This window comes from Mirounga leonina, unplaced genomic scaffold, assembly GCF_011800145.1.
Source record: "Mirounga leonina isolate KUSES-001 unplaced genomic scaffold, KU_Mleo_1.0 Mir_165, whole genome shotgun sequence".
Classification (NCBI taxonomy): Eukaryota; Metazoa; Chordata; class Mammalia; order Carnivora; family Phocidae; genus Mirounga; species Mirounga leonina.
This window is the reverse complement of record NW_023270415.1, coordinates 4,738,117-4,750,248: the sequence shown is the minus strand read 5'-3', so window position 1 is coordinate 4,750,248 and position 12,132 is coordinate 4,738,117. Positions and strand designations below refer to the sequence as shown.

Here is a 12,132-nt window from a genome sequence, read left to right as displayed (position 1 = left end):
AGGTCATATGATACATGTCTTTCTCTGATTGACTTATTTCGCTCAGCATAACACTCTCCAGTTCCAGCCACATCATTGCAAATGGCAAGATTTCATTCCTTTTGATGACTGCATAATATTCCATTGTATATATATATACCACATCTTCTTTATCCATTCATCTGTTGATGGACATCTTGGCTCTTTACACAGTTTGGCTATTGTGGACATTGCTGCTGTAAACATCAGGGTGCACGTGCCCCTTTGGATCCCTACATTTGTATCTTTGGGTTAAATACCCAGTAGTGCAATTGCTGGATCATATGGTAGCTCTATTTTCAACTTCTTGAAGAACCTCCATACTGTTTTCCAGAGTGGCTGCACCAGTTTGCATTCCCACCAACAGTGTAGGAGGATTCCCCTTTCTCCACATCCCCGCCAACATCTGTCGTTTCCTGACTTGTTAATTTTAGCTATTCTGACTGGTGTGAGGTGATATCTCATTGAGGTTCTGATTTGGATTTCCCTAATGCCAAGCAATGTTGAGCACTTTTTCATGTGTCTGTTGGCCATTTGGATGTCTTCTTTGGAAAAGTGTCTGTTCATGTCTTCTGACCATTTCTTGATTGGATCATTTGTTCTTTGGGTGTTGAGTTTGATAAGTTCTTTATAGATTTTGGATACTAGTCCTTTATCTGATATGTCATTTGCAAATATCTTCTCCCGTTCTGTCGGTTGTCTTTTGGTTTAGTTGACTGTTTCTTTTGCTGTGCAAAAGCTTTTTATCTTGATGAAGTTCCAATAGCTCATTTTTGCCCTTGCTTTCCTTGCCTTTGGTGATGTTTCTAGGAAGAAGTTGCTGCAGCTGAGGTCAAAGAGGTTGCTGCCTGTGTTCTCCTTTAGGATTTTGATAGACTCCTGTCTCACATTTAGGTCTTTCAACTATTTTGAGTCTATTTTTGTGTGTGGTGTAAGGAAATGGTCCAGTTTCATTCTTCTGCATGTGGCTGTCCAATTTTCCCAATACCCTTTGTTGAAGAGACTGTCTTTTTTTCACTGGACTTTCTTTCCTGCTTTGTTGAAGATTAGTTGACCATAAAGTTGAGGTTCCATTTCTGGGCTCTCTATTCTGTTTCATTGATCTATGTGTCTGTTTTTTGCCAGTACCATACTGTCTTGATGATGACAGCTTTGTAATAGAGTTTGAAGTCCAGAATTGTGATGCCGCCAGCTTTTCTTTTCTTTTTCAACATTCCTCTGGCTATTTGGGGTCTTTTCTGGTTCCATACAAATTTTAGGATTATTTGTTCCATTTCTTTGAAAAAAGTGGATGGTATTTTGATGGGGATTGCATTGAATGTGTAGATTTCTCTAGGTAGCATTGACTTCTTCACAATATTTGTTTATCCAATCCATGAGCGTGGAACGTTTTTCCATTTCTTTGTGCCTTTCTCAATTTCTTTCATGAGTATTTTATAGTTTCCTGAGTACAGATTCTTTACCTCTTTGGTTAGATTTATTCCTAGGTATCTTATGGTTTTGGGTGCAATTGTAAATGGGATCAACTCCTTAATTTCTCTTTCTTCTGTCTTGTTGTTAGTGTATAGGAATGCCACTGATTTCTGTACATTGATTTTATATCCTGCCACTTTATTGAATTCCTCTATGAGTTCTAGCAGTTTTGGGGTGGAGTCTTTTGGGTTTTCCACATAAAGTATCATATCATCTGCAAAGAGTGAGAGTTTGACTTCTTCACTGATTCGGATGCCTTTTATTTCTTTTTGTTTTCTTATTACTGTGGCTAGGACATTTAATACTATGTTGAATAACAGTGGTGATAGTGCACATCCCTGCCGTGTTCCCACATTGAGAATGATATTCGTTATGGGTTTTTCCTAGATGGCTTTTATGATATTGAGGTATGTACCCTCTATCCCTATACTCTGAAGAGTTTTGATCAAGAAAGGATGCTGTACTTTTCAAAAGTTTTTTGATTTGCAGATGTTGAACCAACCTTGCATCCCAGGGATAAATCCCACTTGGTCATGGTGAATAATCCTTTCAATGTACTGTTGGATCCTATTGGCTAGTATTTTGGTCAGAATTTTTGCATTCATTTTCATCAGGGTTATTGGTCTGTAATTCTCCTTTTTGATGGGGTCTTTGTCTGGTTTGGGGATCAAGGTAATGCTGGCCTCATAAAACAAGTTTGGAAGTTCTCCTTCCATTTCTATTTTTTGGAACAGTTTCAGAGTAGGTATTAATTCTTCTTGAAATGTTTGGTAGAATTCCCCTGGGAAGCCATCTGGCCCTGGACTTTTGTTTGTTGGGAGATTTTTGATGACTGCTTCAATGTCCTTAGTGGTTATAGGTCTGTTCAGGTTTTCCATTTCTTCCTGGTTCAGTTTTGCTTGTTGATACATCTTTAGGAATGCATCCATTTCTTCCAGGTTATCTAATTTGCTGGCATAGAGTTGCTCATAATATGTTCTTATAATTGTTTGTATTTCTTTGGTGCTGGTTGTGATCTCTCCTCTTTTATTCATGATTTTGTTGATTTGGGTCATTTCTCTTTTCTTTTTGATAAGCCTCGCCAGGGGTTTATCAATCTTGTTAATTCTTTCAAAAAAACAGCTCCTAGTTTCATTGATTTGTTCTACTGTTCTTTTGGTTTCTATTTCATTGATTTCTGCTCTGATCTTTTTTATTTCTCTTTTCCTGTTGGGTTTAAGTTTATTTGCTGTTCTTTCTCTAGTTCCTTTAGGTGTAGGGTTAGGTTGTGTACTTGAGACCTTTCTTGTTTCTTGAGAAAGGCTTGTATTGCTATATACTTTCCTCTTAGGACTGCCTTTGCTGCATTCCAAAGATTTTGAACAGTTGTGTTTTCATTTTCATTTCTTTCCATGATTTTTTTAAAGTGTTCTGTAATTTCCTGGTTGAACCATTCATTCTTTAGTAGGATGCTCTTTAGCGTCCATGTATTTGAAATCTTTCTAATGTACCTGTTGTGATTGAGTTCTAGTTTCAAAGCATTGTGGTCTGAAAATATGCAGGGAATGATTCCAATCTTTTGGTACCAGTTGAGACCTGATTTGTGACCTAGGATGTGATCTATTCTGGAGAGTGTTCCATGAATTCTTCTACTACTAGAGAAGAATGTGTATTCTGTTGCTTTGTGATGGAATGTTCTGAATAGATCTGTGAAGTCCATTTGGTCCAGTGTGTCATTTAAAGTTTTTATTTCCTTGTTGATCTTTTGCTTAGATGATCTGTCCATTTCATTGAAGGGTGTGTTAAAGTCCCCCACTATTATTGTATTGTTGTTGATGTGTTTCTTTGCTTTTGTTATTAATTGCCTTATATAATGGCTGCTCCCATGTTAGGGGCATAGATATTTACAATTGTTAGATCTTCTTGTTGATTAGACCCTTTAAGTAGGATATAGTGTCCTTCCTCATCTCTTATTACAATCCTTGGTTTAAAATCTAATTTGTCTGATATAAGGATTGCCCCCCCCCCCCAGCTTTCATTTGGTGTCCTTTAGCATGGTAAATGGTTTTCCACCTCTTCACTTTCAATCTGGGGGCATCTTTGAGTCTAAAATGAGTCTCTTGCAGACAGCATATCGATGGGTCTTTTTTTTTTTATCCAATCTGATAGCCTGTGTCTTTTGATTGGGGCATTTAGCCCATTTACATTCAGGGTAACTATCGAAAGATATGCATTTAGTGCCATTGTATTGCCTGTAAGGTGACTGTTACTGTATGTTGTCTGTGTTCCTTTCTGTTCTATGTTGCTTTTAGGCTCTCTCTTTGCTTAGAGGATCCCTTTCAATATTTCTTGTAGGGCTAGTTTTGTGTTTGCAAATTCCTTTAGTTTTTGTTTGTCCTGGAAGCTTTTGATCTCTCCTTCTATTTTCAATGACAGCTTAGCTGGATATAGTATTCTTGGCTGCATATTTTTCTCATTTAGTGCTCTGAATATATCATGTCAGTCCTTTCTGGCCTGCCAGGTCTCTGTGGATAGGTTTGTTGCCAATCTAATGTTTCTACCATTGTAGGTTACAGATATCTTCTCCCAAGCTGCTTTCAGGATTTTCTCTTTGCCTCTGAGACTCGTCAGTTTTACTATTAGATGTCAGGGCATTGACCTATTTTTATTGATTTTGAGTGGGGTTTTCTGTGCCTCCTGGATTTTGATGCCTGTTTCCTCTCCAAATTAGGGAAGTTCTCTGCTATAATTTGCTGAAATATACCTTCTGCCCCTACCTTCTTCTTCTGGGATCCCAATTATTCTAATGTTGTTTCATCTTATGGTATTGCTTATCCCTCAAATTCTGCCCTCATGATGCAGTAGTTGTTTATCTCACTTTTTCTCAGCTTCTTTGTTCCCCACCATTTGGTCTTCTATATCACTAATTCTCTCTTCTGCCTCATTTATCCTAGCAGTTAGAGCCTCCATTTTTTATTGCACCTCATTAATTGCCTTTTTGATTTTGACTTGGTTAGATTTTAGTTCTTTTATTTCTCCAGAAAGGGTTTCTCTAATATCTTCCATGCTTTTTCAAGCCTGGCTGGTGTCTTTAAAATCATCATTCTGAACTCTAGTTCCAACATTGTACTAATGTCCATATTGATTAGGTCCCTGGCAGTCGGTACTGCCTCTTGTTCTTTTTGTTGAGGTGATTTTTTTCCATCTTGTCATTTTGTCCAGAGGAGAATAGATGAATGAGAGAACAAAATGCTAACAGGGTACCAACATCCCCAGAAAATAAACACTAAACAATCAGAAAAGACCTGAAACTGGGGGAAAATAAAGGGAAAGAAAGAAAAAAAGAGAAAGATAAACACAAACAAAAACAAAACAAAACAAAACAAAAAACAGAATATGATCAAATATGATCAGGCTGGTGCATAGATCAGTGCCACACACTAGAGTTTGGGTGTATTTTGTATTTGTATTTTGGTCGGTTAGAAGAAAGTGCCTCCCAAAATTTTAAAGAAAGAGAAACTTATATATGTACAAAAATAAGGGTTAATACTATGAAGGGAGGGAATATGACTGTAAAGATGAAAATTATGAGATTTTATAAAAGGCATTGATAAGATTAGAAATTGGTTGAAAAAAGAAAGAAGATTTAAAAAAAAAAGGAGAGAATGTGATCAGGCAGGACACTAGAACAAAGCCATACACTAGAGATTTAGGGTATATTTTGATCTGTTAAGAAGAAACTGTATCTCAACATTTTAAAGAGAACAACATATATATATATATATATCAAAAATAAGGGTAACTACTATGAAGGGATCGAATATGACTCTAAAACTGAAAAATAAAAAAGATTTTTTAAAAAAGGGATTGATAAGATGTTGGTTGAAAAAGGGTAAAAGAAAAATTCAAAAAAAAGAGAGAAAAGACAGTTAAAAAAAATTAACTTTGAAAGATTAAAGAATCATGGGGAAAAAGCTGTGAATTCTATGTTCAGTATTCCCCTAGTGCTGGAGTTCTGCCGTTCTCATTGATTTGTAAACTTGGTCTTGACTGGCTATTCTAGCTGATCTTCTGGGGGAGGGGTCTGTTGCCATGGCTCCCAAATGTCTTTGCTGGAGGCGGAATTGCCCCGCCCTTGCTGGATCCAGGCTAAGTTATTTGCTTGGGTTTGCTCTTGGGAGCTTGTGTTCCCTACAAACTTTCCCTACAGCTTTGGAGGATGATTGTGAAAATGGCGGCCTCCTAATTGCTGCCCTGGAGGATCCGAGAACTTGGGCCCCCACTCCTCAGTGAGCCCCCAGAGAAAAGCAGTCAGTCACTTCCATTTCCCTGTTCTCTGGCCACACTCTGTGCCCACCCGGCCTGTGACCGAGCATTTCTATCTCTGGCACATGACCCCATGTGGAGTCTCCAAACCCAGCAGATCCCTGCGGTGTGCTCCCATGCCACTCTTCCCAGGGGAGGAAGGGGAGTCTCCCCAGATCTGCTGCTTGTTGGGTCCCTGCTGGAAAAGATCTGACTGTGCCGTGGGTCATGGTTTATGGCAACCCCGAACTGAGAGCCCACTCCTAGGCTCTGTCTCAGCAGCTGGCTTCCTTGCTCCGATACCTGGGAGCTCTGCTGCACTCAGGCACCCCTGGTCTTTCTGTGACCCTGAGGGTCCTGAGACCACACTGTCCCAAGAGGGTTCCACCCCCCACTTAGCCACTGGAGCGACATCCCTCAGCGGAGCTGACTTCTAAAAGTTCCAATTTTATGCTCTGCGGCTCTACCACTTGCCAGAAGTGGCCGATGGAGGCCCCCTCCCCTGCTGTCTATCCTCCCAAATATCGCCTCGGATTCACTTCTCCACACGTCCTACCTTCCAGAAAGTGGTCATTTTTCTGCTCAGAGAGTTGCTATGCTTTTCCTCGATCTCCTGTTGAGTTCGTAGGTGTTCAGAATGGTTTGATCCCTATCTAGCTGAATTCCTGGCACTAGACGAAATCCATGTCTCCTACACCTGGGCTAAGAGGTTTAGTAAACATCAGAATATAAGTCTTATTGGAATGATACCAAAAGTCCTGTTGTACCCCAAACCGGTTTTCATTAGCTGACAAACATACAACAATTTATAGTGATGCATTTTAAGGGCTTCCTGCAGCCATGAACATTATAATTTACTTAAGACATAACATATTTGCATAAGATGTTACCTAGCAAAAAACCAGACACTGGGAAACATAGAATCAAAACAGTTTATTTTTTTATTTTTATTTTCTTAAGATTTCTACATAAGTGAGAGAGAGAGAGAGAGGGAATGAGTTGGGGGGAGGGGCAGAGAGAGAAGCATCCTCCCCTTTGGGTAGGGAGCCTGATGCAGGGCTCCATCCCAAGACCCTGAACTCATGATCTGAGCTTCCCAGGACCCTGGGATCATGACCTGAACCTCCTAGGGCCCTGGGATCATGACCAGAGCTGAAGGCAGATGCTTAAATGACTTGAGCCACCCAGGCACTCCATGAAGACAGTTTTGAAACATGGAGTTGGGGCAATTTTGGGACTGTGAGTGCTGGCTTCTGGGGAGCAGAGGAATCGTCCCACTAGAAGTCACAGTACTTCATCCATCCTGGGTTTTCAGCATTTGGTAAATGTTTTCCAAGTTGTTTTTGCTTAACATCAACTCTTTAAGTAGCAATAGACCAATAATTCCTTGTTTCCGTTCATACATCTGAGGAAAACATTGTGTTTCCCCTAGAAATGTTAATACCATGAAAAACATTTTCTATGTGCTACAAAGGTGTAGAAATGAATTTTTTTTCTTGATGTCTTTGTTAACTCCTGGGGGAAATTACTTTTAAAGGACTCAAACATTATGTTTAGACTTTCCATATGTCAGGATTGAAAATGCTTCCAAAGAAATAGTATTTGGGGTCTTTTTTGCTTGCATTATTTTATATTTAATATCTGGTGTTTAGAAGCATAATGCCTAATTTCACTCCCACAGGCTCCTTTATTTCATACTGATCTAATCTTCTGTGTCTCAGCTTCTTGCATTTAGTTTCTACTTCTATTTTTTCATCTGTATCAGTTCACGTCTAAGTGAACTCTGACATTTATGGTGCTGTTCATTTTTCATACCACAATGCACTAACGATTTCTTTTTACTAGGCAATATGCACTGAAATTGCCACCTGATTATCTTTTGTCTCTTGCAACTGTGTAGTTGGGTTACTTGTAGGTCTATGTATCGAGATTTTTAATCGGTCTTGATGTGGCCCATTAATCATTTGATACATTTATAAGAGGCTTCTTTTATTTGCCTAGTGCATAGACTAAATATTTTAAGATGTACCCTTTCTGTGTCATTTTTTTTTAAGATTTTATTTATTTATTTGAGAGAGAGAGAGAATGAGAGAGAACACATGAGAGGGGGGAGGGTCACAGGGAGAAGCAGACTCCCTGCTGAGCAGGGAGCCCGATGTGGGACTCGATCCAGGGACTCCAGGATCATGACCTGAGCTGAAGGCAGTCGCTTAACCAACTGAGCCACCCAGGCGCCCCCTTTCTGTGTCATCTTAACAGATGTTCTGTCAATTTTCTTTAGTTCTTTTAACGTCTATTTAAGCCAAGAACACAACTGCCCACAAATTAATTTCCTTCCCTAGACTGCCTGAACAAATGATAAAATGAAAAAGAAACAGCTTCAATGAAAGGTGTGAATCACAGCACGGGGCACTTAGATGAAAGGGCCTATAGTTACCAATGATGTAAATAAAAATGCTTTTTTGTATGAGGCAGCACAGTCATGGGTTTTGTAAAATCCACCAGAAGGGTGGATTTTAATAAAATGGCAAAACGCTTCATCTAAGCATGTGGTGTGTTAGTATTGGAGGTGGGACTGACGGCCACCATTGTAAGTGAAAGGCCCAGAAATGTCAAACTCATTATTTCTGTTGAATTCCTCCAGCCTACACTACCTGCCTTTGTGATGCTTAGCTCTTCTGGGTTTTCTTCCCATTAGATCAAAATTTCTCCATTGATCTAGCAAATTGGTCATTTTACTGCTAGGAAAAAATATGAAATGTCTTTCCTATTTTTTGGTAGGATGTAGTCTTGGATTAAAAATATAATTTTTCTATGAGAACATATAAAATATAACAAAGCTACATATGAAATATAACAATGCCAGACATGGCTAGTTGTGAGTTTTAGTTACTATTAAAAAGTTGAAGTCAAATTTCCTAACAGTTGTGCCTTGACTAAATGACTTGCCATAACTACTACCTACTTTTGCTTTATAGCTCTTCTACTGTGTCATGAATCCATTTTTTAATGTAGAAATATTTTTGCTCACTTCAAATTATTCCTAGCAATTTAAAAATTTCGTGTAATGTCCAGAAAGAACATCACGCTGGGGGTTGAGTGGCCTAAATTCTCATCATGTCTCTGAGAGTTATTCAGTTCAACCTCTCCCAGCCCAAATTTCTTCATCTGTGGAACATGGAGCCTGAGCCTGCTGATCTGTGGGATATTTTCCACCTTGACTTTTCTAAGACTCTATTACAAATATCTTGCAGGCATTCCTGAGGGCTTTCATGAATTTTATGACCTTATAATTTATCTTTTACCATTGTTTAGCCTAGTGCCTTACTTAGAATTGAAGACTTTTAAAAGTCTTTATTACTTAAACACAATGTGAAAGCTGAAACAAATACAATTTGCCGAATATTATTTATTTTATCATGATTCTTGTAAATCCAGATGGTGAGGAAGAGCAACGAGGGGTAAGTACAAAGATCTAACAGCAAGGAGAAGAGGTCAGGTCATCTCATAGAGTTGTTTGGAAAATGCCATCACTTAGGCATTATTGCCCTTAAATAGTCATATAGATTTCTTTTTCATATTAATAAAAGAGTCATGAATAGATTGTATAACTGCATATGCATCTATTAGCTATTTACTATTTAAACAAATTCAACTGTAAAAGATCTGAAGGTTTGGAAATCTTGACCTAAATGTGAGTTTTCAAAAGGTATCATAGCACGTGTTATAGGAAACATTTTTTTGCTGAAATTAATAGAGCAACTGGTAACAAATTTTATGATGTGTATGAAAATTTGGAGGAAACAATTTTGTGAATTGTTCAAATACAATTTGTAGTTTTATATATGTCTATTGCAGTTAGTAAATAACATATGAAGCAGACTTCATAAGGTTTAGAAATAATTCCTTCCTACTAACTACTACTTTTCTGCTTTGCATATCAGCTATGTATATTTTTGGTTTCTTTGCAAGCAGGCACAAACATACACAAGCACTTATACATTCTTAATAGCTTTTGTGAAAATAATTGGAAACAAATTCTAATTAAGTAACACATTTAAACATATTTCCTTTTTTCCTTTACTATTAACAATTTTAGAGTAATTTTTAATTTTGATATAATTTTTCATTCTCTTTAGCTCCTCCGCAATTCACAATAATCCCCCGGGATCAAGTGGTGCTAGAAGGACATACTGTAGAATTTCTCTGTGAAGCTGAAGGGAACCCACCTCCAGTAATTGCCTGGACCAAAGCAGGTATTAGTATATCAAGTGATTGTGAAAAGAGATAAATACCTTCTTTATTATGAGGGGATAAAAAACAGTTTAATTATCATAGGTATATTGTGAACATGAAAACATCACACAAAATGTAATCTTTGAATTAACTATGTCATCATAATTTCTGTTATGTGTTAAGTTTCAACATTTGAATATGTGGCCTTCCTCAGATAATGTCTCTGGGACTCAGTTTCCTGATCTATTTTTTTTTTTTTTAATTCTTTCATTCTCCCACGCCTCTCCTCTCTGGCAACCACCAGTTCATTCAGTTTCTTGAGATAGATTTATTTATTTATTTATTTATTTATTTATTTATTTATTTATTTATTTTAAAAGATTTTTATTTATTTTTCAGAGAGAGAGAGAGAGCACAAGCAGGGGGAGTGGCAGGCAGAGAGAGATGCAGACTCTCTGCTGAGCAAGGAGCCCATTGCGGGACTCGATCCCAGGACCCTGGGATCATGACCTTAGCCGGAGGCAGTGGCTTAAATGACCGAGCCACCCAGGTGTCTTAGTTTCTTGATTTTTAAAATAAAATTATTGGACAGTTAGTGGTTTTAAATATTTTTTAAAGTGGCAGAATTCTCTTTTTGTACAAAGTGAAATCGTAAGTGCAGTTAAACCAACCATAAGTAAAACTCTAGCATGTTAAGTGGGTAAAAGAGAGCTACTTTTGGTGAGAGGGTGCGGTGCTTGGGTGGCTCAGTAGGTTAAGTATCTGCCTTAGGCTCAGGTCATGATCCCAGGGTCCTGGGATCAAGCCCCACCTCAGGCTCCCTGCTCAGTGGGGAGTCTGTTTCTCCCTCTCCCTCTGCCCCTCCACCCACTTGTGCGTGCTCTCTCTCAAATAAACATTTATTTATTTATTATTATTAAGTATTTATTTAAAAATATAATATTTATTTATTTATATTAAGTTATTTATTTTATTTATTTATAAGTATTTTTATTTATTAATAAGCATAAAATAAATATTTATTTATTAGTAAATAATTATTTATTTGCAAGAGAGAGCGCATAAGAGAGCATGAGTGGGGGGAGGGACAGAGGGAGAGATCTTTAAGCAGACTCCCTGCTGAGCATGGAGCCCTACATGGACTGGATCTCACCAACTCATGAGATCATGACCTGAGCCAAAACCAAGAGTTGCTGGCTTAACTGACTGAGCCATCCAGGTGCCCAGAGAGCTGCTGTCTTTTACGTGTTGGGGGGGGATGCGGGGTGAACCTGAGGGGCTGGGCACTTCCAGTGATCCCTGGGGTGTTAGAGATTAAGGTCTACACTCTGAGATGAGAGCCCCTCTAAGATTTCTCTGGTCTTGGAATTGCTAACTTTTATATTAGTTCAGGTAACTAGGTTAAATTCTAAGCACATCAATATTTGTGAACTTCTTCTGGCTAAAATTTTTGCTCTCATCTTTATAAGAGTAGAGTGGGTAGGAGGTGAACTTTGAAGCTGTAAAGCCAAGATTCACATCTCCCTCCTTCATTTACTAGTTTCATGACCTTGGGCAAGTAAGTTAACTGTGGTTTTACTGGAGTTACTTTATATATGCTGGGAGTGATTTGGGGATTCTTTTGAATGTATTTATACTCATAAACATTTAGAAGAGTATTTGGCTCATTTGTGTACATGGTCAATAAAGTTGACTATTTACAAAGGCAAATCATTTTTAAAAATTTATTATTTATTTTAAAATTTATTATCCATTTTTTATTTATCATTTATTTGTTAACAATAAAGGTTGACTATTTACTTTTGACAGTAACATATTGTTACTGAAATAGTTGAGAATGACAATCCATTAACTTGTTAATGGCCACAAGGAGTGTAAACTCAGTATAAGCTCAGAGGTGATAAAGTGCAATGTTGGCTGGGTGGGTATGATCATGAGGATTAGCAGCCTGAGTGTCACAAAAACCACCATTATTGAGATTCTGTCTCAGCACCTTAAATGTAATTCCATAATGTTTTTATATTACAAATATTACATACATGTAACAAACAAATGTGATAAAGTTATTTGAAAATCGTATTTAGTAATCATTTTGGGGGGTAATCTAAAACTGTTATTAAA

General features: G+C 37.8%; 1 protein-coding gene across 1 annotated transcript in view; it reads left to right on the top strand.

Moving 5' to 3' along the window:
* Nucleotides 1–12,132, top strand: part of PXDNL (peroxidasin like) — a 507,553-nt gene that overhangs the window by 358,707 nt on the left and 136,714 nt on the right. Inside the window, exon 11 of the mRNA XM_035011137.1 lies at nt 9,915–10,031. Coding sequence (XP_034867028.1) covers nt 9,915–10,031 — 117 coding nt within the window. The remainder of the gene's footprint in view (nt 1–9,914; nt 10,032–12,132) is intronic.